Here is a 26,566-nt window from a genome sequence, read left to right on the forward strand (position 1 = left end):
TAACTGTAGTTTGTAATAGGATTTCTTTTAATATTATTTAGGTACTTATATACTGAGCAGAAGCAACAGACAGCCTTTGGATTTGTGTACTCGGTAAGGCCTACAAATCACGTCATATACAATAAATACTACTTGTAAAGAAAATGTATTATCTACAACGACTTACTTGTGATTATTATAAATATGTTAGAATAAAAATGTTGGTGCTTAGGGGTGTTAAGTTCACATAGTCGAAAATGCAGGTCATGTTTTATTCTGGAATGGAAACTCAAACTAGCAGTTTTAGACTAACTTTGCGGTGCTGATTCCAATTCCGATCTCAGATTTAATCTATCACTTCACGTTCTTGCGCAATCGGTATTTACACAATTTCAAAGATTTCACTAAACAATTACCTTTTCACAGCTATTTGCAGGTCTTTCGTTGCCTATATTACAGCTTGGCTGTGGTGCTTAATTTAGATAACAAATTTAACATGGTTGTTTTGAAACATGCTTTTAAGAATATTTTTCAGGTTAAAACTGATGATCTAACTATGGCTTCAGCATCCGACAGACGGAAGTGCTGTAATGACCCAGATATATTCTGCTACATCTGTGGAATCTTTACTTTGCCTTTGCAGATTCAAAGACGGTCTCACTAATTGCCGAACAAACCGAACAAAACCGAGAAAAGCCGAACAAAACAACAAAACCCAAACAAGGATGGGTTTTGCTCAAATGCATACTTCTATATATATATGGTTGCATTATTTGAACTATTTTCTTTAAAATGTGTGATTTCCATGTAATATGATCAAAGAGAAGTTACGTTTTTATCCTCTGCAAAATTACTGAACACAGCTACGATTCGTCCAGCCCGCCGTCTATGATCACTGGTGGTATGGATCAAACTACACTCTTTTAAGTTTCTTACTGTTGTGTTAAATTACATGAAAATCACACATTTTAAAGAAAAGAGTTTAAATAATTCAACTATATGCAGTCTATTACACTAATAACACAACAGTAAGAAACTTAAAAGAGTGTAGTTTGATCCATACCACCAGTGATCATAGACGGCGGGCTGGACGAATCGTAGCTGGGGTCAGTAAAATTGCAGAGGATAAAAACGTAAGTTCTCTTTGTTCATATTACATGGAAATCACACATTTTAACGAAGATAGTTCAAATAATGCAACCATATGTATATAGAAGTGTGCATTTGAGCAAAACCCATCCTTGTTTGGGTTTTGTTGTTTTGTTCGGCTTTTCTCGGTTTTGTTCGGTTTGTTCGGCAATTAGTGAGACCCTTCAAAGATGCAAAATCACTAACTTTATCAAGCTTTTGTATATTCTTTACTTTAGAGTACCACCTAGAGACCAGGACAAAAGTTGGTCTCATCACAAAGTCTGAAAGTGTGCAAAACCTTTGTTGAAACTTTGCAATCATGGTTTCAAGGAAAGAATGCTAATGCCAATGGTTTGGAGAGAACCAATAAATCATTTAGATAACTGCTACTTCTACCTCATCAATGTAAAAGCAGGTTTCAATAAGAAAAACAATACCATTACCTCCAATACCCAAATATCCCATCAGCCATTTGACCAATTGCACACAGTGAAGAAATACCTGTGCCTGTATTTACTGAGATTGATGACATACCTCAATTTATTTGCTTTTACTAATGAAGATGAGGAGACTGATCTTTTTAAGCCATCTGATGAAGATTTTGGAAAACCATCTTTGTTTACTCAGTCTGAATGGGAGGGTCTGGTTAGGTATCTTTTATTTGCCAAAAGAGCACTGTGCTGAATGTCCTACCGGCTCTGGCACTTGGCCTTCAAGCCAAAAATTCCATAAAACAATCAATCAACCAAAAGAGCACTGAATTGTTGGCCTCCAGGCTGCAAGAGAAACGACTGCTGAAATCTGTAATGAGTGTCTCCTTTGCATTTGGATGTAGAATGAGTATGGAGCTTCACAATTTATACAGTCACTAGGGCGAGTTTCCAGAGAACCTGAGTGATGTGAGTGAGGAGCAAGGGGAATGCTTTCAAGACATTAAAGTAATGGAAGAACATTTCCAAGACCAATTGGACTTGAACATGATGGTGGGTTACTGCTGGAGCTTGATGAGAGATATTCCAGAAGCTGTACAGCAGAGATCAACTAAGAAGAGGAAGTTCATGTAGCAACTTGATCTTGATGTGTGCACTATTTGTACTGTGCATTATTTGATTTTCCTACACTTTATTCTTACACTTAATTATTAGATGTGCAAAAACTCATAACTTTGTATTAACAATCATTAAGTTTAGAAAAACAATAATACTATTTTTTTTATCTAGTCATGTACTTTCTTTCATAGTAATGCAGTGGACAGGATGCAGGGATGACCCATCATCCAGGAGGTGCCAAGATAGGAGGGAGGGTGGAGGGGAGTGGAATATATGGGAAATGAAATGGGTGGGAGTGATTTCTGTGCCTTTTTCTTTTTTGGCTACCCCCTGTGTAAGGGGGAAGAAGCCTTTGGTATATGTATATATGTATGTATTACTATGCGAGGGTCTAGGAATAACAAATTAGTTTTCACTTTGTATTGCTACTTTCATATAATGACATGGTAGGGCAGGTTACATTAAAGGCACCCTAACCTTTTTTTTTTAAAAGGGAATTTGGGGAGATGAAACTTTTGCAGCATGGTATTTTAAGACCTATTATCTGTTGGTACTGTATGCTGTCATGCAGTTTAGACAGTCTGGTTGAGTCAGAATATGGGTTGATTAATTTCATCCAGAGACGTATTCATATGTACATATCAAAAGCGGAGGTGGGAGATTCAAAACTCACATACATTATTGAGGACCATACTATGGAGGCATACTTGTTTACTTGTTAAAGTCTAGAGGTCCTTCCTCACAGGTGTGGTGGTTCACTGTTACTCCCAGATCTGGTGTCCCTTCCCAGAATGTCCGCTTGATCTGGTATGGTATTCGAGGTCCTACATCTGTTGGTGTAGCCCAGTACTGGGCACTCTTCTGGCACAGACTTTGGGAACTTGTCTAGGCTAGTTTTGAATTTGTCTCCTGGGCAACCAGTGATGTTCCTCAGGTTTTGAGACTAAATTAAAGATTGTAGGCCCATTATCAGGCTAGTTGAAGCAAACTAATGGAGAGAGAGTTAGTTTTGTTTAGTGATGAATGTTGGGTACCAATGTTATGATGGGGCTCGCTCTAAGGGCAAGAAAGGGAGAGGAGATGAGATGGCGAAGGAGGTGATAACTGAGTTTCAATTTATGTACCAGCTTGGTCTGCTTGCGAGGGAAGGGGGAGGAGGTGAGAAAACAAGGAGCAGCAAGCCATGCTCATGTATAATGCTCCGAGGTGATCTGAATATTTGGTGTCTGTCCAGCTTTTATATACATAGGCAGGTCATGACCAGTGCTTCTTTTTGGCATTAGATCAAGTGTGATGTGTGGGAAGTTGGGGGCAAAATGTTTTTTCACTGGTGACTCATGAAAACAGAGGGTATGCATTCCTCAATAAATTTAGCATTCATCATGTGGCTGGCCAAGGTGCAGGTTAGTCATCGCTGGCCAATGCTGGTACTGCATGTGTATTCCTCAAGGAGGCTTTGTTCCATCTGTGGACCTCAAAAAAGCTTTGGGTCGAGGCACACAGCTGGGTGGCACGAGCGTGTCCTATGGGGCCACTTGCGGATCAGTAAGGTCGTGGGACAGCCAGAGAAGAGGTGAGGACTACTTCCTAACACCCATCATGTGCTGGGGCTTTGGATGGTGTAATCCTGTTGCCCATGTCTCCTATTCTCTCATTGATTGTGGGCTTCAGGAGTCCTGAAGCTGTAGGGTCAGGCACTCTTTGCATAGGTGTAGTTCTTAGAAGTTACCTGATATTGTGAATAGTGTTTTGTGTTTCTTTCTTGGTGCCAACAGGGTCAGGTGGATGTGAGACGGGTGAAGGGTGGATATATACCTTGGGTGGGGCACTCCACCTCATAAGGGATAAATGGCCCCTTGGTACATATATATAGGTACACAGTTCTATGCAAGAGACCTTACACCCACCCTTCCCTCATACCAATCAATTAATCAGTTGTTGTCTCGAGTTTCACTAAGTGAAAAATCCACAGCTTCACAGTGGTTGACTACAGTTCTCATTATCTCCCATAGATTTCTCTGGGAAGAAACTATGGATTGCTGTTTATGTTGTATCAGTACAGGATTGTTTCTGTATCACTGCTTGCTCCAAATGCATTCACCATGACCAAAGTACACAGAACACCTCATCATACATTGCTTCATTCTCACCTTACCCAGACAACACAAAAATTCACATTTGAGTGACTTTTGGACAAATTCAGTGACTGTTGCTGGTTGCCTGGGTCTTCTGCTACAAGACATGGGGCATTAGATTAATTGATAGACTAACACAACCATTTGTCTACTCATGAATATACTACCAGTCTTCTCAACTATACAGTATATAAAATTATTTTTATGTGGTCTGTTATTAGTTCTAATTACTGAGTGTAACTATTGTATAGCCATAACTTGACTCCAATTTATGGGTCTTGCTATTTAGTCAGAATATTCTCAGTATCGCTGAAATCTTTTACATAGCTGCTATTTCTAACTCACTCTTTTCTACAATTTTAATTTTGAGGGTGGAGGGGACTAGAGTGTATTTAGGGATGGAATGGGTGGGAATGGTTTTTATGCCTTTTTCTTTTTGGCTACCTCCCTTGTAAGGGGGAAAAAGCCTTGGTATATGTATGTATGTAATTTACAATAAAGAAAATTTAAAAGTATTATTGTTAGCATTGAATTATACTGTGATTATTATTTCAGAAAGAAGATTGCATAAAATGGGTTGGCTATGCAGTATGTCCCAGTCCACTTCACCAGTTCTCAGAACTTTGTGGAATAGGAAAGGACTTCAATCATTGATGCAATGTCACACTCCAATGTGTGGTATCAATTTTTCTTTGTATCATGCACACTCCACTATTAATCAAAAGCACGAATTGAGGCATTTCTGGAAACCTCTGATAACATCAAAGGTTACCCAATCAAAGTTTTGTATCACACAATCACGGTCCAATTTTTTGTGGTTGAAACCTCCCAAAAAGGAAGAAGACTATAGGATAAAAGACCAGATGGAACCACATTATGATTTGATTTACAAGAGCACTTTTTATAATCATCTTCAAATTGCATATGGAATTTCAGGTATAGGTTATGTGTGGCTTGCAGGACTTTTTTCATGTGATGCTTTGGGCTTTCCAATTGTAAATATCACTCAGGAACTTCTTAATAATCCGGTACAAGGTGCAACCTTAGCATTTAGCTATGTAGCATTCACATGGGCCATCTTTGTTATTGCTCATCGTTATATAGTGAGGATGTATTACAGTGAAGTGGAAGATCAGTTTGTGGCTGTTATGACAGGTTTGCTGCCGTATACTAAAAGAAAGGTTGTAATTCATCCTGGAACTGCAATACCAGTTGGCTCTTCTTGGATTGCAACACTCATACCTTGGCATAAAGATATTTACAAGACTCCAGTACAGAAACTAATCATGTTTTCACATTATTTTAGGTATCCTGTATATTTTAACAAAATACTTGGTTATGAAAGTTAGTGAAGGACATGATTATAGTAATAATGATAATTGTTGCCTCAAATTTCGTTGACTGAAAACATGCAATCCCTCAGTGACTGGAAAGTCTTCTGACTCACTATTAGACATCTTTGGATTTTTTTTTATTGTATTTTATTTTATTTATTATTTTATATATATATATATATATATATATATATATATATATATATATACATATATATATATATATATATATATATATATATTATTGTATTGGTGAGGGACATTCGTGTTACCAGCAATCCCAGTGACTGGAAAGTCCTCTGGCTGTCTTTTAGACTTCTTTGGAACCTTTTCTATGTTACCAGCTTAGAAATAGAAGAACAGTTGTCAGCTCTCCTTGTCTGGAAAGGTGGAGGAAATACATATAAAGTTATAGAGATCTTGGGGATGGTCATGACATCAAGTGTCAACCTGATTTCACTACGCTGCTAAATAGAAGCGAGGGTGTTGATGAATTTTGAAGGTGTGCAGTAGGGAGACTATTTTCTCTGTTTTATCATCAAGGTTCACCAATTGCAGATACCCATCATTGGTTCTGAATGACAATATTTAGTAATGATGTTAACTTTATGAAAATTTGAAGAAAGGAAAATGTGTATGAATTATGTAAATAAAATTTTATTTTTGTAAATCTATTTTCGTATTACCTTTCTCACTACCGTACTTGAGGATTGACTGTCTGGTGACATGCATTCAGTATTATAAGGACTTTAGTGGTGCTCATATGGACCAGAGACACATATCACATATCCATGTTTGGAGTAAAATTTCTACTTGAAAGGAATGGTAAGCCTTTACACTATTGGTGTCCTCCTTGAACCTATTCTTTACATTTCTATGATTTTAGCTCCTCTATTTCTGATGCATCTATGATGGTTGAGGGTGGGGGAGAATAATCTTGCCACTATTTTCCTAGGTGTGTCATAGAATGTGACTATAGGGCAGTGGGTGAGATACAGGGATAACTCATGATCTAGGAGGAGCCAAAGAAAGAGGGAGGGAGGGATGGTGAATAGGAGTGGAGTATGTGCGGATGAAGTGGGTGGAAGCGGATTTATGCCTTTGACTTTAGCTACCTTCCTTGTAAGGGGAAAAAAAGCCTTTGGTGTGTGTATGTATGATGTTTTCTGACCCCTCTGTGATGGTTGAGGGGGTGGGGAAAATAATTATGCCACTATGTTCCTGTATGTGTCATAGACTGACTAAATGGAGGAGTTAAGTAGAGGAACTGTTTTTCTCATATGAAAAGGGATGGGGATTCCAACCAGGATCACAATAATTGAGTTAATGGTTGTGATACAAAGGAGAAGAAATCGGTAGTGATTGGAAAGATGGATGTGTTAGTGTAAGTAAAACAAAACTGAAAGGAAGGGGGGAGATGTAATTTGGGTGTCAGCCATGTTGAGAAAGCGAGAGTAGGAGTATCATTTGTAAGTGATATACAAGTTATGTTATGGTGAAATATTGTTGAGAGAAATATGGATAAAGGTGAGATTGGGATGGGTAATATGGGCATTTGTGAGAAAAATGAGGATGAGAGAGGCGTTTTGGATTGATTTAAATGAGTGTTTAGAATTTTGGGAGAAGTTCAAATTCAGTGGTGTTGGGGAATATGAATGCTAAAATAGGAGATAGCCAATACTTGGAGTAGTAGAGAGGTATGGGGTGGTTGGAAGGAACAATAGAGAAGGTATTTTGGAAATGTGTACTGAGGGAAATGATGATAAATACAATGTTTAAGAAAAATATAAACAAGTACACATGGGCCAGGAAATAGGGATGAGTGGAGAGTGACTGTGTATAGATTATACATTTATGCAAGGAAGGGAGGGGTAAGGGGTGATTATGTGTAAACAATATTTTGATGGAGCCAAAGTGGATTTCTTCCCATTTTCTCTTCTTCTGCATGAGGGGTGGGTCACTGATTATGTGCAACAGCCTTGTTGTGGATGTACTTTGTTTTGCTACAGTGCTTCTGACCCAGGGCAGTGGGTGGGATACAAGGATGACCCGTCATCCATGAGGAGCTAAGATGAGAGAGAGGAAAGGGTGATGGACATGAGTGGAATGAGTAGGAGTAGGTACATGCCTTTGACTTGGCTACCTCCCATATAAGGGGGTGAGACCTCTTGGTACACAGATGGATACATGGGCCAGGGTGGTTGGTGGGGGAGTAATTCAAAGGGCATTAATCCAATAAAGGTCAGTGTTTCTATTGTTGGGGGGTGAGGTAGTATGTGTGAGCAAAATTTGACGCAGCTCGAAGGGATTTCTCCCCGTCCTCTCATTTTATGCAATGGGGGGTCGCTGATTTAATGAAGCGGACTTGCTGTGTCTTGCAACACTGCTTCTGACCCAGGGCAGTGGACAAGGTGCAGGGATGACCCGTCATTCAGGAGGTGCTAAAATAAGAGGGAGGGTGGAGGGGTGTGGAGTGTATTCAGGGATGGAATGGGTGGGAATGATTTTATGCCTTTTTCTTTTTGGCTACCCCCCTTGTAAGGGGGAAAAAGCCTTGGTATATGTATGTATGTTTCTATTGTCATGGACTAGTGCTATTCTTGTGGACAATCCTGTGTCACCATTATGTGTTACATATGTTGATTTAGTCAGTCACAGATGTTTATAGATTGGTTAATAGCTCTGTTTTCTGCAGGAAGTAGAGGTGATAATAATATTTTTGTCGCCCAGGATTTGATGTAGTTGTAGCTGTTTGATGAGGTAGATGACCGAGTAGTTGTTGCAGGATATACAAATTGGGCAATCCAGCTCTATGAGCAATAGTCAGGGGTGCTTTGCCTTGGCAAATGGGAAGGTTGTTTCCGGTCTTGAAATGGACAAATGTACATACATACATATACCAAAAGCTTTTTCCCCCTTACACAGGGAGTAGCCAAAAAGAAAAAGGCATAGAAATCACTCCCACCCATTTCATTTCCCATATATTCCACTCCCCTCCACCCTCCTATCTTGGCACCTCCTGGATGATGGGTCATCCCTGCATCCTGTCCACTGCCCTGGGTCAGAGGCAGTGTCGCAAGACACAGCACATCCACAGCAAGGCCGCTTCATGAATTCGGCAACCCCCCCCTCTCCGTCCCCTCATGCAGAAAAGGAGAAGACGGGGAGAAATCCCTTCGGGCTGCGTCAATTTTTTTTTTTCATACATACTTCCTCACCCCCCAACTCCCCCTCATGTATCACAAAGTGTCCTTGCCACATGTCGAGCATTGCTGATCAAAAAACTAGATATGGTCTGGTACTACCAATCATTCATATTCTAAGATATCCGACACAAGGACAGATCAGTGCATGTGTAGGTCATTGTTTACACGTGAAACATCGTAGGTTGGTTTGTGTTGTAGTGATGGCAAGTGATTTGTCATGACTCATGAGGATGGATATTAGTTGTTTTCCTTCAACTTGTTTAATTCGATTTCAAGATTTTGGTTGGAGGAGGAATGGAGAAGGCTGAAAGACCTCTGAATCATACTCCTACCAGGTACAGAACCCCCATCAATAGGATCTTCCTCCTGGGAAGAAAATAAAATATATACATTCATATCCCCCCCCCCTTTGTAGAAATAATTCAGTATACCTTTAGTTATTACCTCATTGTATCAGCTTCCCTGGTGGAGGCTCACTCTCAGAGGAACTGTATCGCAGTGATACAGCAACTGAACATCCTTAGGGTATAGAGCCTAGCACACCACTTTTATGTTGCTGGTATGCAGAGTAAAAGTGCCAGTATACAGCTATGAACATAAAAAAAAATATATATATATATATATATATCACTGTCCAGTAATGTCGTGACACATTAGTAATTGCACAGTATTCCGCTTGAAGGAGTACGAAAAGAAGCTGAAGGAGGAGTGGGAGGGAGTAAAGGATGGAGCAGAGATGGGGGTGGAGGAGGAATGGGGATGGTTCAAGGAGGGAGTCTTAAAGTGTGCAAGGATGGTGTGAGGAACGAGAAGGACAGGGGGAAATAGACGAAAGGGTAGTGAATGGTGGGATGAGGAAACAAAGAAGGTTGTAGAAGAGAAGAAGCGAGCATTCACAGATTGGTTACAAAAGAGGACGGGGGAGTCATATGAGACGTACAAAGAAAAGAAAAGAGAAGTAAAGCAAAAGGTAAAGGAGGCAAAGAGGAGAGCAGATGTGAAATGGGGTAGGAGTATGACAGAAAATTTTGAAAGTAATAAAAAGATGTTTTGGAAAGAAATTAAGAGAGGAAGAGGAGGCGAATCAAGTAGGGAAGAAAAGGTAAAAGGTACAGATGGAGAGATGATAATGGAAGAGATGGCAGTAAGGGGAAGATGGGCAGAATATTTTAGGGAGTTGCTAAATGTGAAGGAGGATAGGGAAGGAAAGATAGCTGCAGTGGGAAATGCGAAGAAAATGAGTGATGAGTGAGGAGAAATAAGGAAGGATGAGGTGAAGGCAGTTGTAAAGATGATGAAAGCAGGTAAGGCACCTGGTCTGGATGGATGCCATGCAGAATGTCTGAAAAAGGGAGGTTCAGTGATGGTGAACTGGTTGGTGAGGTTATTTAATGTTTGCTGGAGAGAGGGTAGAGTACCGGAGGACTGGAGAAGTGCCTGTATAGTTCCTCTTTACAAGGGAAAAGGGGACAAGTGTGAATGTAGTAGTTTCAGAGGGATTAGCCTGTTAAGTGTAGTAGGGAAGGCTTATGGGAGGATCTTAATTGAGAGGATTAGAAGAGGAACAGAAGGAGTAATTGGTGAGGAACAGTGTGGATTTAGGACAGGTAGAGGTTGTGTAGATCAGATCTTTGTGGTAAGACAGATATGTGAGAAAGCTATAGGAAAGGGAAAGGATGTTTTTTGGGCTTTTATGGATCTGGAAAAGGCTTATGATAGGGTAGACAGAAAGGCACTGTGGGAGGTTATGCAGATTTATGGGATAGGAGGAAAGCTTTTGGGAGCTGTCAAGAGTTTTTATGAGAGTAGTAGAGCTTGTGTCAGGATTAGAAATGGAGAGAGTGAGTGGTTTGAAGTAAAGGTGGGACTTCGTCAAGGATGCGTTATGTCGCCCTGGCTGTTCAACTTATACATGGATGGGGTGGTGCGAGAGGTGAATGCTAGGGTAGTGGGTCAGGGATTGGAGATGGTTAAAGAAAATGGAGAAAAGTGGGAGGTGAGCCAGCTGTTGTTTGCGGACGACACTGCGCTTGTGGCAGGGTCAGAGGAGGGATTGAGAAAGCTGGTGGCAGAGTTTGGGATAGTATGTGATAGAAGAAAGCTAAAGATAAATGTGGGTAAAAGTAAGGTGATGAGATGTACAAGGGGTGAAAGTGGCAGTAGACTGGAAGTGAACATTAAGGGAGAGAGACTGGAGGAAGTGGATAGTTTTAGATACTTGGGTGCAAGTGTAGCAGTTAAAGGTGGAGTGAAGGTGGAGGTAGAATGTAGATTGAGAGAAGCGAGTAAATGCCTTGGTGGATTAAAGAGTGTAATGAGGAATAGACATTTGGGAATGGATGCGAAGAGGAGACTGTATGAAGGAGTGATTGTGCCAACAGCACTGTATGGGGCAGAAACGTGGAACATAAGAGAAGAAGAGAGAAGGAGTTTGAATGTGTTTGAGATGAGGTGTCTGAGAAGTATGGTGGGGGTTACTAGGCTGGATAGAGTGAGAAATGAGGAGGTGAGGAGGAGAACAGGGGTGAAAAAGGGTTTGGGAGATAGGGTTGATGAAAGAATATTAGGATGGTTTGGACACATGGAAAGAATGAGTGAAGAAAGACTAGTAAAAGAGGTATGGAAGGCAGATGTGGAGGGAGTGAACATGAGGGGACGTCCTAGGATGAGGTGGATGGATGGGGTGAAGGGGGCTTTGGGGAAGAGGGGAATGTCTGTTGAGGAAGGAAGGGAGAGGACGGAAGACAGAGGTGAGTGGAGAAGGGTTGTATATGGATGATGTTGTGATTGCATGAGGAGGAATGGGCGGGGGAGTGGGGTAGTATGTGAGTAAATTTTGACGCAGCCCGAAGGGATTTCTCCCCGTTCTCTCCTTATATGCAAGGGGGGACGGAGAGGGGGGGTCGCCGATTAAATGAAGCGGCCTTGCTGTGGATGTGCTGTGTCTTGCGACACTGCTTCTGACCCAGGGCGGTGGGCAGGGTGCAGGGATGACCCGTCATCCAGGAGGTGCTCAGATGAGAGGGAGGGTGGGAGGGGTGTGGAGTGTATTTGGGGATGAAATGGGTGGGAGTGTTTTTATGCCTTTCCCTATTTGGCTACCTCCCTTGGAAGGGGGAAAAAGCCTTGGTATATGTATGTATGTATTCCGCTTGAAGAGGATCACAGCAAGTGATCGAAATATACGGAAATTCGTTATTTCCTTAAATCCAAATAAGTGGGTTTTTATTGCATATATATAAAATAAATCCATGAGTGTGTTCACCCTGTTCAAGAGATCAGGTACTGGGACCTTGGGTCTACACCTTTGGGAAGGGGTGGGGTCAAGGTATTCTTTGCATGGGTCTGTCATCAGGTCCACTCTGGTGTGTCATGTTAGGAGTTGCCATGCCTTGTTGATGCTTCCCTGTATCATCCACTCATGCCCAGAGTGCATTCTTAAGTTCAACAGTTCATAACTTTATGGGATACTAATACCAATATTTTTGTATCAGTTTATTGTTTAACAATGTAGTTGTATATACAGTATCACTCAACTTCTAGTGTTGACAAAATCGTACACATTTTAACAAATCTGTAACCTAAGCCAATTCCAAACAAATATGAAGGACTCAAGTTAAGCCAAAACTGATAAAGGCTTCAATTCTGACACTGATACACTGTTGCAGATATATATAACATCAGTAAAATTTTTATACCTTTTTCACTTTCCTTAAAAGCTCCTATGACACAATGGCATTTTTACGGAAACCAAAATACAACAATGTATTTATAGAAAAATGGAATTCAAATCACATCTGCTCAATAGTCAAAACAAATTCTGACTCTGTCAAGTAATAATAATAATAAAAAAAAAAAAAATAACCTGATATTTCACTGATGCACTTCAGCCACTTTTTTTTCTGCTAGATTTCCTATGAAAATAATCTTTAACCTGTCCTTACTCATCTTCAATAAAACATTACCAATTAACTTGCCTACATTGCTACAATGCTGATTTCTATTGAGGTTTGCAATATCGGTACAAGGTTAATCGTCAAGACAACCATAATGCCTTCCAAAGCAAACAAAGTCACAATTGGGGCTGAACGCATATTTCAACACACAACACAAATACAGGTAATTACATGTTTTCTATGGAACAAAGGATTCTTCTTACAGAACAAGCAAAGCATGTCACCCAACTTTTTCTTTATTATACAATATCATTATGGCCACCAAGCCTCTAATAGTACTCTTCAACTAAAAATAGATGATCTTCAATAACGGCTAGATGCAAAAATGTTTGACATCACGAAATCCAGGCACATCAAAGTTTGCTGAGACAAGGTTCCTGACCAAAAGCTCCTAGGTTTGGTCAACATTTAGTATTCATTTTTAATATCTTACTTATCAACACACCAATATCTGGAGGAAAGAGTATATCATTATTCAGTTATACTTCACAGTGGGTAAGTTTACATGCAATGACAAAGGTTGCTGGTGTTCTATGCCTTGCCTCCAACAATCATACTCCAAAGCAATTGCAACCTGTTCACTCCAAGGTAGTCGTGTCTTGCTAAACCTTTTAATTAATGTTTGGTGAGGTACAATGACAGCTGTAGTGCTACTACCTTGAGAGGAACCCAGTCATCATTAACAACAAAATTACTCTCATTTCTCTGCTACCTATACCACAAGCTTCTACTTACTCCTAGAAGTTTTGGGGAGTGGGGGGAAAGAGAAAACAATGTACAATGACAAAATTGTCATCCATCAATTGAGAGGAGATTTACCAATAGGAGACAACCTTTACACATTGGAATTTCCAAAATATCCTGGAAAATACTGGACAGTAATATTCTTAGAATTCTGTCCTGCAGTTGGTTACACAAAGCCAAAGTAGAAAAGGCACTACATATATCTAAGCACACAGCATTTGGTTTCACAATAACATTAACTTCAGCTGCTGTCAACAATGAATACTGTGCTTCCCAAAGTGTATTCAAATGCACTTTGTGCTTTTTATGTCACAGCTTCACTTGACTATACTAATGCTCTACCAAAAGCTGCATCCTCGTAAGGCTTGTGCCCGTGGCTTCCTATTTGTGCATGCTGGCTAATGTCTTTTTCTTCTCCAATTACATAAATAGCCAAGTCTTGTGAGCACGACCAGCAAATGCAACAAAATTCTACAATGTCCCATGCATGCCTATCATATCATACCATGGTCAAATGTAGTTATTTCTTCCCATATTTGCCAGCAGAACAATTAAGGCATACAAAAGGAAGTTAGGGACAAAATTAAATATAAAAAAAGGGGACACCTGTACTACTTAGTCACCCGAGCAACTAGGTTCAGGGAAGAAGAAAAAGATAAGAGCCAGAAAAAAAAAATAAATAAATAAAATAAAAAATAAAAATAATAATAATAATAATAAAAAAAAATAATAAAGGAAGAAATAATAAAAGAAATGACATGTGATAAAAAGGGGATTGCAACAATCATCACAGCCCCAAGGAGAAAGTAATAAGTAAGTCACCCCAGCAGGAGTTTCTGACAACCTACATGGAGATGGGATCGTTTAAAAGGGGCAAAAACATACGAGGCATATTACCCCCATCAGGGTAAGTTTACAAGTTTGTTGATAAAGCATAAGTGTATCTTACCTACATGAGTGATACAGTACTCACGTTATGAAATTATGGTACAAGGTGTATGAATGCTGGGACTGTAATAAGTAATGTAGTATTGGGTATCTGTCATGAAAAAACAAACTGTTGGGTATATGATTAAACATTCAAATGTTGGATGATAGTATGTGTTAAAAGTATGATCAGCCAACCCACTGTAGGCTGTATGATTTAGTTAAATGCCAGGCATGAGATCAGTCATGTCGCTGTTCAAACGAGTCTTAAACACAGCCTTGGTTGGGCATGCGGTCTCCTGCGAGAGGGTTGAGGCAACAGGGTAACTGGCATGTGACCAAATATACAAATGCCCAGTGACAGGATATACCAGTGCCGCTTGAGCAATCTGGTGTACTGTTCTGGTCACATGATCAGGTACGCCAATACTGGTCATGTGATAAAGGGCACCTACGTAGGGCTGTCATCATGGGTCAAAGTCTTAGGCAGAAAGGTTCTATGTGTCCATGTACCATGAGGAACAAAAAGATTCAGTATCTCATGTAATGAAGGGTGTTCATAACGGCAAGTTATAGTGTGCATGTGTATTAATGTCACCAAGCGTACCAGAGTTTGAAATGTGAAGACACAGTAATCTTAAAATATACGTGACCAGAAGTGCTGGCTTTGATCACATTGTCACTATCTTAAGTTATCCTACTTGCGGATGGTAACAGATAAGACCTCCGTCATTGTATCTGTTAAGTCTTGTATGGTCCTCCTAATAAAAAAAAATAATAAATAAATAAAATGTCCGATTCTGTAATAATACACATTTACATCAAACCCACTTTCAACTTGATATACTGGCCATTCCACACACAGCCTCTTATCAAGACTCACACTTGTTGCCCCCTTCAGAGATACCACTAAAGCCTAAGCTTTGAAGCTCTCAATGTACAGATATAGGAGTTACCAAAGTACCACATAGCCTTGTCTATATCACAGTATGTGAACCAAAGCCGGCAACTCCCTATGGGTATGAATAAAATGACCAAAAATTTTATGACGAATTTTTAACAGTTTAGGGAAGGGAAGACTTTCCCGATGCTGACATCGCTTCATACCCAAGTAGATCTTACAATAAACCAGTTTTTATAAGCAATGTCTCATCATTAAAAGAAAACTATTTCATACTGGCTGCTTGAGTGGTATTTACACAGCCTGGCATGAGACCTAAAACTAGTGCATGGAAGAAAGTAAAAGAAAAAGAAATATATATATGTATACATATATGTGTGTGTGTATATATCTATATGTATATATATATATATATATATATATACACACACACACACACACACATATATATGTATATATATATATATGAATAATCATTCACATCAAGGCGATTATATTCTCTACCTCAATTACGTGAACAGACGACCATAATCGTCCGCAGTATTTGCAGAGTTAATGGAGGTGCAAGAAATTTCAACAGGGCCTTTACTTGTACCAACCAAATACAGCTCATCTATGACTCTTTCTAGCAAGCCCTATTTGGTGCGTGTGGAAGGTCCAACCATCGTATCTCCCCTGCGGTAGAACAGAAGATAGGGTACCCTGGGTGTGGCATGATGGAGAACATCTGCCTCGCGTACTTGCTTGACCTGATTGTCGTCGTAACGCAACCAACAGCTGTAGCCACCATGGAAGACATCAGCAACATAATGTCCTTTGGTGGCTTCTTTGCCATCATGATAAACGACTGCAAGTAGTTTGTATTTACGTCGCTGAGTAGTTGAGAACTTGCCACGACTGTTGGATGACATCAGTTCTGAAAACGAATAAATATACGGATACATGAGAAGGAAGCTTACTGGCTGAGTTGGCTAATCTTTCTACTTGTGAAAGTAGTTTGAGTCATGCCTGACGATACAAGTTCAAAGTATCGGTATACTGCATTAAATCACCCCCCCCCACTTCAAAAATTCCTCTGTAAATAAGCAGTCCAACCCACTTTGACATGGGGAGTTTGTGACAAAACCAAATCATGTATGTTTATACAAGGGGAGAGTGTGCATTAGTGAGGACCTGAGAGGCTAGAGGAAGTGGAAAACCTTAGTATATAGGGCAACACTGAGCAGGAAATGGTGCAGTAGTTGTGTAGGTTAATTGAGGGAAGAAACGCATGAAGGTAAGATTGTGCCAACACTGTATGGTGCACTTATATATAAATAAATAATAATAAATAAATAAATAAAATCAGGGAGAGAGAGAGAAAACTGGACTGAGAGTGAGAGAAAGAGAGGAGCAGAAGGGGAGAAATGAGAAGAGAGTGCAAGTGAGAGAGAGGAAAAGAGTATGAGAATGCTTGCACACTGAATAAAGAGAATGAGTGGAAGATTCTTCTTACCTTTGCCAACCTCAAGGTCAACTGGAAAATTAACTTTCTTTGTGACCTTCTGGAGTCCACCATCTTTGTCATAGATGAAGCGCTTCAGGTGCAGAACCAACACCTGGGGCAGGTGCTCTAACATTACCTGGAATACAAGAAAATTGAATTTTTATCTAAGAAAAAGAAAGAAAAAAAAAAAAAAATAATAATAATAATAATAATACATACATACCAAGGCTTTTTCCCCCTTACTAGGGAGGTACCCAAAAAGGAAAAGGCATAAAATCATTCCCACCCATTCCATCCCTGAAAACACTCCACTCCTCCACCCTCCCTCCCATCTTAGCACCTCCTAGATGACGGGTCATCCCTGCACCCTGTCCACTGCCCTGGGTCAGAAGCAGTGTTGCAAGACACAGCACATCCACAGCAAGGCCGCTTCATTAAATCGGCGACCCCCCCCTCTCCGTCCCCCCATATAAAGGAGAGGACGGGGAGAAATCCCTTCGGGCTGCGTCAAAATTTTGCTCACACACACTACCTCACCCCCCATCCCCCTGTCCATTCCACCTCATGCATCACAACATCTTCCATATACAACCATTCTCCATTCACCCGTCTTCTGTCCTCTCCCGTCCTTCCTCAAAATAATAATAATAATAATAACATAAAAACAAGTGGAAAAAAAAAAAATGCATATACATATACCAAGGCTTTTTCCCCCTTACAAGGGAGGTAGCCAAAAAGGAAATGGCATAAAATCATTCCCACCCATTCCATCCCTGAAAACACTCCACACCCCTCCACCCTCCCTCTTATCTCAGCACCTCCTGGGCGACGGGTCATCCCTGCACCCTGTCCACTGCCCTGGGTCAGAAGCAGTGTCGCCAGACACAGCACATCCACAGCAAGGCCGCTACGAAAAAGTAAAGGCATTAAGAAAAAAAAAAAAAAAAAAAAAAAAAAAAAAAAAAATTCCAAACCTAGTGCTCAACAAAACAAGTACCTGCCCCTCCTCCCACACAATCAAAATAAAGGTAATTCATACCAGAGGATGAGTGGAGTATATGGGGATGGATTGGGTGGGAGTGGATTTCACGTCTTTGTTTTCTGGGTACCTCCCTTGCAATGGGGAAAAAGCCTTTGGTATATGTATGTAATTCATAACAGTACATCTAATAATCCCCCTTTTAAAGCATTTAAATATATTTAAAATCTCCCCCTTTGAACACGGGGGAGAAAGCCTTTGGTATATGTATGTATGTATGTACATCTAATAATTGGTATAGAGGCTTTTTCCCTTTACAATCTGGAAACATCTTTGTAGAATAGAGCAAGGTTTTCAAGGTGCTGGGAGTTCTGATTGTCCCAGGATTCTTGGATGGCTACCTGGAGCTTGGGTACAGAACTGAAATCCTTCCCCTGAAGGTTGTTCTTGATGAGGTACCCAAGATTTTCTATTGGGTTTAAATTGGGACTGTTGTCCAGGTCCTTCATAAAAAGGTACCTGGCAGTTATTAAGCCAATGACAAAGATTTTGCAGTGTGATCAGAGGCACTGTCATCTTGGATCACTGGCCCCTGCGCAGTAAAAAAGCAGACGTACATACATACATATACCAACAGGGTTTTTCCCTTACAAGGGAAGTAGCCAAAAAAACAAAGGCATAATAAAATTCACTCCCACCCATTCCATCCTTAACATACTCTACTCCCATCCACCCCCTTCCCTCCCTCTTATCTTGGCTCCTCCTGGATGACGCGTCATCCCTACATCTCGTCCACTGCCCTGGATCAGAAGCTGTGTTGCAAGATACAGCCTGTCCATAGCAAGACCGCTTGATTAACACGGTGCCCCCCACCCCTCTCTGTCCCCTTATGCAGAAATGGAGAAGACAGGGCGAAATCACTTTGGGCTGTGTCAATTTCTTTATCACACATACTCCCTCACCCCCATCCACTTCCTCTCCCCCTGCCAGATAATTGTTCTGATAAATTTTCTTGGCAGGCACTACTTTTGTCGAACACTGTACGACTTCAAAGGCCCAATTTCCCAACGTCTTTAGTGTTTCCATTGTGGTGCGTAGAGTGAATGTGGTGAACTGATGGGTAATACTTTGATGAAGCCACTCATTATAAGGCCAATATTAATGCAATATCATGTTTGCTCGAGAGGGTAGCAAAGCCCCCCCACCCCATTCTGCAAGAGGGGATGGAGAGTGGGGAGGGGGTGTTGCTGATAAAATGAAGCTCCTTCTGACCCAGGGTAGTGGGCAAGATGCAGGGATGACCCGTCACCCAGTAGGAGCCAAGATAAGGAGGAGGAAGTGGGGTGAATGGGAGTGGAGTATGTGGGATGGAATGGGAGGGAGTGGATTTTATGCCTTTGTTTTTTTGGCTACCTCCCTTGTTAGGGGCAGAGAGCCTTTGGTATATGTATCAAAATACTATCCATACACAATCATCCTCCACTCCCTTGTCCACCTACCCTCTCCTTCCTTCTTTTTAACCTAATACTAAACATGTTATGGGAGGTTGCACAATTAACCCCTTCAATACGAGCCAAAATCTCGCGGGCAGCATTAGCTGCCAGATGTGCGATGTTGCGTCATAATACTCGCATTATAAAAAATAAAGTCACCCCTGTATTAATCGTTTTCTCTTTCACCCGTGAATTTTGATAACCATAGAAAATATGATGAAGCCAGTTTATAGAGTATGGGGGTCACACAGGTACAACTACAATAACTATAATCAAGACGCCGACGTCAGCATCCTTGCGTACCCACTTGCTCCTCATTACGCCTACGTAGGCGTCACCGTATGGAAGGGGTTAATGGTTTTTCCATCAATCCCTATACGTCTAGTTCCCTCATCCCTTGGCAACTGCTATACTAACATTTTACACTCTTACCTGCTTACTAACAGCCACTTCTTGATGTGTCTTCGAGCAAGTGTACCCAGTAATCTCCTCACGGCTAACCAACTGTTCCAGGGCATCATGTACACTTTCTACCCTTTGAGACTGTAAGGCAAAAATAAGAATTTCAAAAAAGATGTTCAGAATTATTAAAGCAACAATATTTCTTGGTGTTTTGCATCTCTACTTGCATTTTCCATGATGAGACTTTCAATCATAGCACAAATCATTGCTCCTGCAAACTCGTATATTTACGTTATCACTAGCTAAGTGGTTGGGGCTTACATTTCCAAAGCTATAACTTATGCATCAGTCTTAATAAAATCTAGACATTACTGCTTAGGAGTTAAATTAGGAACACATCTGATACTTACTTGAATATCCAGAGGCAGAGTAGTGAATGGCTGCAGATTGGCTGTAGTATGACCCCCTGCTTGGTGCAGGTTGGATCGCAACTGTCCCCAGAAGATGGCACTGATCGGTGATGGGGAAAAGTGAGCCGTACGTGTGACACAGCTCCTCTTGCGAGGCCCCATCACCTTCCACTCATCCTCGACTTCCTCCTCCTCTTCCTCTGCATCGAAACCTTGTTCACCGTTCAAAGTTCCATTGCTGCCACAGGTATCTGACCCCCCAGCTAGTTTCAGGGCTTCAACCATCTGAGGTAAACAGCAGGTCAATTGTAAATACTTGTGTTACACGAAAAATACTCAGCACCTCAACACTTTTCTTTATGGAAATGGGATCTTTTAAATTTAATTATGTGACTACTTGAAGTACCTATTTCCACACAGATTGAGACAGTTCAAATCTTTTGCACCATCCTGTGTTAGTCTAATTATAAAACAGTTGTTTCACTTACCTATTTTGGCCAAACCAGGACTAGCTAAAAATATAAATGCTATTGGGAGAGGGGTGGTTAGACATTTCACAGATTAAAGATGATGATGATAAAAAGAGAGAGAGACAAACAATACATGCACTCTATAATGAAATGTTAACACAAACGCCTTCCTTTAAGTTTAAACTATGGGCCACATAAAGGATGATTCAGATCCATTACCAACAAAATGACCAAATACGTTACATGCAAGCCTAGGTTGTTATTATAACTAATTGGCGGCCTTAAGGCATTATCGCACTGGGACATTTTTCCTTCGACTGTAGTAGCAGAGGCGGCCTGCAGCTCTCAGGAAGGAATGACATTCTCCGTAAATCATTGAGAAAACAAAATAATTTGCCTGTGATTTTACAGCAATAAAAGAAAAGTTCTGGAGGTGGGTAGTACCCCTGACGACTTGGACGACGGAGGAAAAAATACCTCATTGTGATTATGCCTTTAACCCCAACACAATCTTTAATACATCCTATACAACTGGCGCAAAGTCCACTCACCTCGTCATGCAGACCATTGAGGACACACGAGAGCATTTCCTCTGCGTCTTGCTGGTGTCCCTCGGCAAACAGCTCGGAGTTGATGTTGGCAAGCATTTTATATACATAAGCGGGTTCAAAGGGTGCTCCTGGGACAACTTCTGGCTCCTTGCGACCTCCACCAGCTGCCTTATCCTTACGGCCAGCCTTCAATATTGGTGCCATTACACTAAATTCGTTGACAAAGGTCATACTGGAATTGATCAAAAGTTTGTCATTACTTGTACTATACCTTCATCATTCTTACAGTACAATATTATTGAAGACTAAAAAGCCAAGTCACTGGAGAAAAAAAAAAAAAAAAAAAAAAATATATATATATATATATATATATATATTTCCGTCAGTTTCGATCACCCAGTGCTCTAAAAAATACTCCGGTCAGTGCATATCCATATATTCATATGTCCCTTGCAGGAGACCAAAATTTCCCAGATAATCAGCAACAGCCACTGGACTGATTCATAAACCACCCATGAAAGATATTGTGTTGTGTGGATAAGACTAGAGTATGGCATTAGAGGGTATGTTTTAGAGTCTGCTCTATGACAACTACACAAGGGACAATATTATTCTGTGTTGGTACTCTTTGAAGAGGGACTATTGTATGTGAATATCTGCATGTGGTGGTCCTGCAAAATGGACAGTAAAGCTGTCCATGTACACTTTAAACCCGCTATCAGAGAAATTATATCAGAAGTACAGGAGATCCGTATATTTTGACTACTCTGTAGTCCTTTTCTGATGAAAAGGACTACAGATAGTAGTTGAAATATATGGATCTCCTGTACTTCTGATATTATTTCTCCGATAGTGGGTTTAAAGTGTAAATATACAAATGTGTTATTACATTACAGTTTCCCAAAGCTGTCCATTTTCAAAACCTCTGAACCCCTCATCTCTATCAAGAGGTCCCCAAGGGGCTGACATTTGATCTCTGGACTTGGTCCTAGACCTCTTTACTAATTTAAGCAGTATTTCTTATACAGGGATGGGATGACCCGTCATCCAAGAGGTGCTGAGATAAGAGGGAGGGTGGAGGGGTGTGGAGTGTATTCAGGGATAGAATGGGTGGGAATGATTTTATGCCTTTTCCTTTTTGGCTACCTCCCTTGTAAGGGGGAAAAAGCCTTGGTACATGTATGTATTTCTTATACTTCCACAGCAAGGAATGAGGGTAAAGGGGAGAGGAGTATGGAGAGGATGGAATGCATGGGAGTAGTTCCTATGCCTTTGTTTTTTGGTATATGTATTTCTTATATTTCTTCTTCTATGGAGAACAGCCATCCCCTTACCATGTTCAGCCAATGAAAAAGAAATAGTCCCACATAAATACAACACAGAGAGATCTGGAGGCGGGCTTAAGGACTGTAGCCAGCCACTGTGAGGCTACAGGTTTTCTACCTATTGAAATTCAAGGCAGTTATTAATTCACCATTTGAAGACTGGAAAGGATTAATCAATCAATGGTTGCCTTGAATTTCATTAAGTGGAATACCCAGTGCCTATGTTCCTCAGAACCTCACACAGATCTCTTTGGGAAGAAACTTTGGACTGTGGTCTGTTGTATCAGTGTGGAACTCTTTCTATCATCTGCTGAAAGTGGTAAGATGAGGAGAGCAGTCGTCAGTGGCCAGCTTCACGTGTGTGTAAAGGTGCTAGAAAAACAGCGGAAGTTGAAAGATCTTGGGCCTAGTCCAGAGCCAGAGTGCCAACCCTTCAGGGCTGCACCTGTTGGCACCTCCTGATGGATGAGAGGGGGTTGGACTGGTTTTGAAATGGATGACTTTGCTCTCTCTTTTGCAGGACCACCACTGCATGCAAGTACCAATCAATGGACCTTGCTAGTCGTTCTTCACTCAAAAGAATAGTACATACATACATATACCAAGGCTTTTTCCCCCTTCCAAGGGAGGTAGCCACAAAGGGAAAGGCATAAAAACACTCCCACCCATTTCATCCCTAAATACACTCCACACCCCTCCCACCCTTCCTCTCATCTGAGCACCTCCTGGATGACGGGTCATCCCTGAACCCTGCCCACCGCCCTGGGTCAGAAGCAGTGTCGCAAGACACAGTACATCCACAGCAAGGCCGCTTCATTTAATCGGCGACCCCCCCTCTCCGTCCCCCTTTGCATATAAGGAGAGGACGGGGAGAAATCCCTTCGGGCTGCGTCAAAATTTACTCACACATACTACCCCCCCCCCACCCCCCGCCCATTCCTCCTCATGCAGTCACAACATCATCCATATACAACCATTCTCCACTCACCTCTGTCTTCCGTCCTCTCCCTTCCTTCCTCAACAGACATTCCCCTCTTCCCCAAAGCCCCCTTCACCCCATCCAAAAGAATAGTAAGTAGCAGAAAAACAACAGAATAAAAACATTTATATAACTATTCAAAATACACAGGATTGTTAAAGTTTAAAATGCTATGTGATATTAAGAGTGTGGAAAGCAAATGAGCATAGCACAAGGGCATACATACAGCATACCCAGAAAAAAAAAAAAAAAAAAAAAAAAAACTTACTACAACTCAATTAAGCAAACCTGTAACCTATGATATCTTAGTAAAAATAAAAAACATCAAAACACAAGAAGCTAAACTTGAACTAACACCCCACCCATCCACCAATCGCTGAATAATATTCTTTAGATGAAAAACAATCACAACATATACTGAAAGTATTCAATCGTATACTCACATGCTATCGATGACTGGAGTGGACGAAGGTCCGTGCTTGGGTATTGGGGGAGTAGGGATGTTTTTCATGAGATTATAGAAGGGCGGGCAAGCCAGGAGAGCCTGCAGAGGTGCATTAACGTAGCACCAGTAGCCTTTGTTGATTAGACCACGTGGCTGCAAGGCAACCTGGTGGTGGTCGTGCTTGTATTCCCGCAGCATTTCTATACATCACACAAAGTTAATTCCGTTAGCAAAATGTCCAAGTACTATCAGGTATCATCAAACTACTCCACTCATTTTCAAAAACAATTTCAAAACAGAGCTAGGGTGAAAAATTGAATAGAAAAGGTCACAAATTCTTAACTTCATTGAAATGTTAAAAATACAATCTTACAACAAATTCCTCACCTCCTATTTTTGCTTTGTCCATATCCTCCTGAGCTATTGGTAAAGGTTCTGGCATTTTCGGTTCCTGCCCACATACGGGAGTTACGATAGTACCTGACGGGCCTGCAGGGAACTCTTCAGCATTAAGCTTGACAGGCTCTGCCTTAAATGGAGCAACAAGTGCAACCTGTTTCTGAGGAGCACCATCTGGGCTTTTGAACAGCTGAGACCAGCTCTTCTTCTGAGCCCAAGCTCCTCCTGGAGGCACCGGAGTAACTTCCGGCACTTCCTCCTTCATTGCGCCAATTCCTGTCTGCTGGGGAGAGCTCTTTGGTTCTTCGACCTTGCTTTCCGGTACAACTTGACTTTCTACAGGAATGTCTACCTTCACCTCCTCAGCCACATTTTTCATAGCAACAAACCCCTTTCCTGGTTCGTTAGGAACTACTTTGTTTAGCACGGGAACTACTTCCTCTTCAGCTACTGTGTTACTCGGTTCTGGGACTACTTGGTTTTGGGTCTCACTGGCTACAATGACAGGAGGAGGGATGCTCATTGTGGTGAGGATTACAGCTTCTGGTGCTGGAGCCACAGCTGGTTTTATCTCAGCTGGGGCAGCTAACTCAGGTTCTCCAGGAGTTTCCTGGGGTTCAACAGAGCCATTGGGGACAGCCTTCACCTCGGATACTTTAGGTGTAGAGAACTGGGCTGGACTTTCAGCAATTTGTTCATCTGACTGTGCACTGGTCCCTTCTGTGCAGTCATCAGCCGACTCCAACACAAATGGTTCTGAAGTATCAATAAACGAAATTGAGTAATCACCCCCAAGGTTTTGCAGGTCTAATGGGACAGACAGTTGTGGCTGTAAATTGTCCAATGACAGACTGGAAATGAATTTGGCAAGCGTATCATTTTTTGGTGGTTGGGCACATGGTGGGGAAGGTTCATCAACTTTGGATTTTGCAGGAGAAGAGGAAGTTGTTACTGTGGGTGATGGATTAGCGGTGACTGGTGCTACTTCACAAACTACTTCACACTCCATCTCAGACTGTCTTGATTCAGGCTCCACCCCTTGCATTTCTACTTCCGATTCCTGGGCACAAGTGGGTGTAAGGGCAGGAACTGGGACTGGGGGTGGCGGCATAGGGCATGGGGTCGGAGTCGGGGGATGGGTGGATACTGGGGTGACAGTGGGAGCAGGTGACGGGATGGGCGCAGGAGAGGGAGCAGAAACCTGACTCACTTGTGGATGTAATGAAGCAGTCTGGGGTGGGGGCTGTGGAGGTGGCTGTGGCAGGGGTTGAGGTGGGTGATGTGGTTGGTGGTGGTGGGGTTGATGGGGGTGTGGGATATGGGAAGGATGGAACTGCATAATGGACATCTGCTGGTAGTTGTGTGGAGGGTACTGGGGGGGAACCTGATACGGTGTAGCACTGTGGCTGTAGACTAACGGCTGGCCCTGGGCAGCTTGGACTGGTGGCATGTTAACGATAGAGGAACGCTGCATGTAATGTTGGAACATCCCCTGAGGAGGAGGATAGATTGAAGGACCACCCATCCCGTGGTACGGTGGTTGGCACATCAAACCTTCGTGTTTGTCCCCACCATATCCTGAATGATCACCCCCGCCACTCTGTGTGCGATCTGGGTCATGTCTCCTCCCACCCTTCCCGTGCCCACGGCGAGGCCTGAACGGCTGCCGAGTAGGCATGTTGTCACGGTGTTTCATGTCGGGTTTGACCTCGTTGCCTAGCTTATTGGAAGTAATGTGTAGTTGGTGAGCTTCGGGCTGCATGTAGTTGTGGTTCATCCCAGCAACCTGTGGTTGTGCCACTGCCTGATGGGCACTATAGGGACCCACGTTTACATTGGCCGTCATATTTTGCACAAACACAGTTGGGCCAGCAGGCATCATGGGGTGATACATGTGGGCTTGGTTAGGTGTAGGTGGGGGAGGTACGCTAGGTGTGAAGTGGATAGGAGGTGACTGTGGGGAAGGGGACATTCCATTGGGATTGGTTCCACCTTGGGCAAGAGGGAAGGAGCCAGCATGACTGGTAGGATGGCTGCTCAAGTGGCTGACCGGTACCACTGATGTGGGATGAAATGGTGCTGGTCCTGTGCCAAACTGGGGTGGGGTGAACTCTGACCCGAGTGCAGGTGTCATGGCACTTGGGATGGATGAAGTGTTCGGAGTGTCTGCAATTTGTGTGCTTGTTTGTATGGGTCCAGGGCTTTCTTCATTACCGTCACCATACCCTGAAAACCACAAAGAAACAATTTGCAAAAGTGATGCAT

At 41.8% G+C, this 26,566-nt stretch overlaps 2 protein-coding genes across 3 annotated transcripts in view; one reads left to right on the forward strand and one right to left on the reverse strand.

Annotated features, from left to right (window-relative positions):
* Positions 1–61: 61 nt before the first annotated feature.
* LOC143018475 (uncharacterized) lies at positions 62–6,287 on the forward strand. Its single transcript, XM_076173840.1, has 2 exons — positions 62–93; positions 4,850–6,287. The coding sequence occupies exon 2, from the start codon at positions 4,867–4,869 to the stop codon at positions 5,641–5,643; it is 777 nt and encodes a 258-aa protein (XP_076029955.1). The 5' UTR covers positions 62–93; positions 4,850–4,866; the 3' UTR covers positions 5,644–6,287.
* A 6,029-nt stretch (positions 6,288–12,316) lies between these two features.
* The window catches only part of Usp10 (ubiquitin specific protease 10), a 21,913-nt gene continuing 7,663 nt past the window's right edge, over positions 12,317–26,566 (reverse strand). Inside the window, exons 3-10 of one of the 2 annotated variants that reach the window (XM_076173842.1) lie at positions 26,294–26,527; positions 24,290–25,057; positions 23,901–24,102; positions 21,154–21,385; positions 20,133–20,417; positions 19,753–19,863; positions 16,858–16,984; positions 12,317–16,278 (exon numbers count right to left, since the gene is read on the reverse strand). In XM_076173842.1, the coding sequence (XP_076029957.1) occupies positions 15,998–16,278; positions 16,858–16,984; positions 19,753–19,863; positions 20,133–20,417; positions 21,154–21,385; positions 23,901–24,102; positions 24,290–25,057; positions 26,294–26,527 (2,240 nt within the window). In that variant the 3' untranslated portion in view covers positions 12,317–15,997. Of the gene's footprint in view, positions 16,279–16,857; positions 16,985–19,752; positions 19,864–20,132; positions 20,418–21,153; positions 21,386–23,900; positions 24,103–24,289; positions 26,528–26,566 lie in introns of both variants that reach the window. The other variant, XM_076173841.1, reaches the window with a different exon arrangement.

The sequence above is a fragment of the Oratosquilla oratoria genome, chromosome 35 (genome assembly GCF_046742065.1).
Source record: "Oratosquilla oratoria isolate Oo_2021 chromosome 35, ASM4674206v1, whole genome shotgun sequence".
Lineage (NCBI taxonomy): Eukaryota > Metazoa > Arthropoda > Malacostraca > Stomatopoda > Squillidae > Oratosquilla > Oratosquilla oratoria.

What these genes read in the sequence shown, in the direction of transcription:
- LOC143018475 (XM_076173840.1), top strand. Translation starts at nt 4,867, where the DNA reads ATGGGTTGGCTATGCAGTATGTCCCAGTCCACTTCACCAGTTCTCAGA.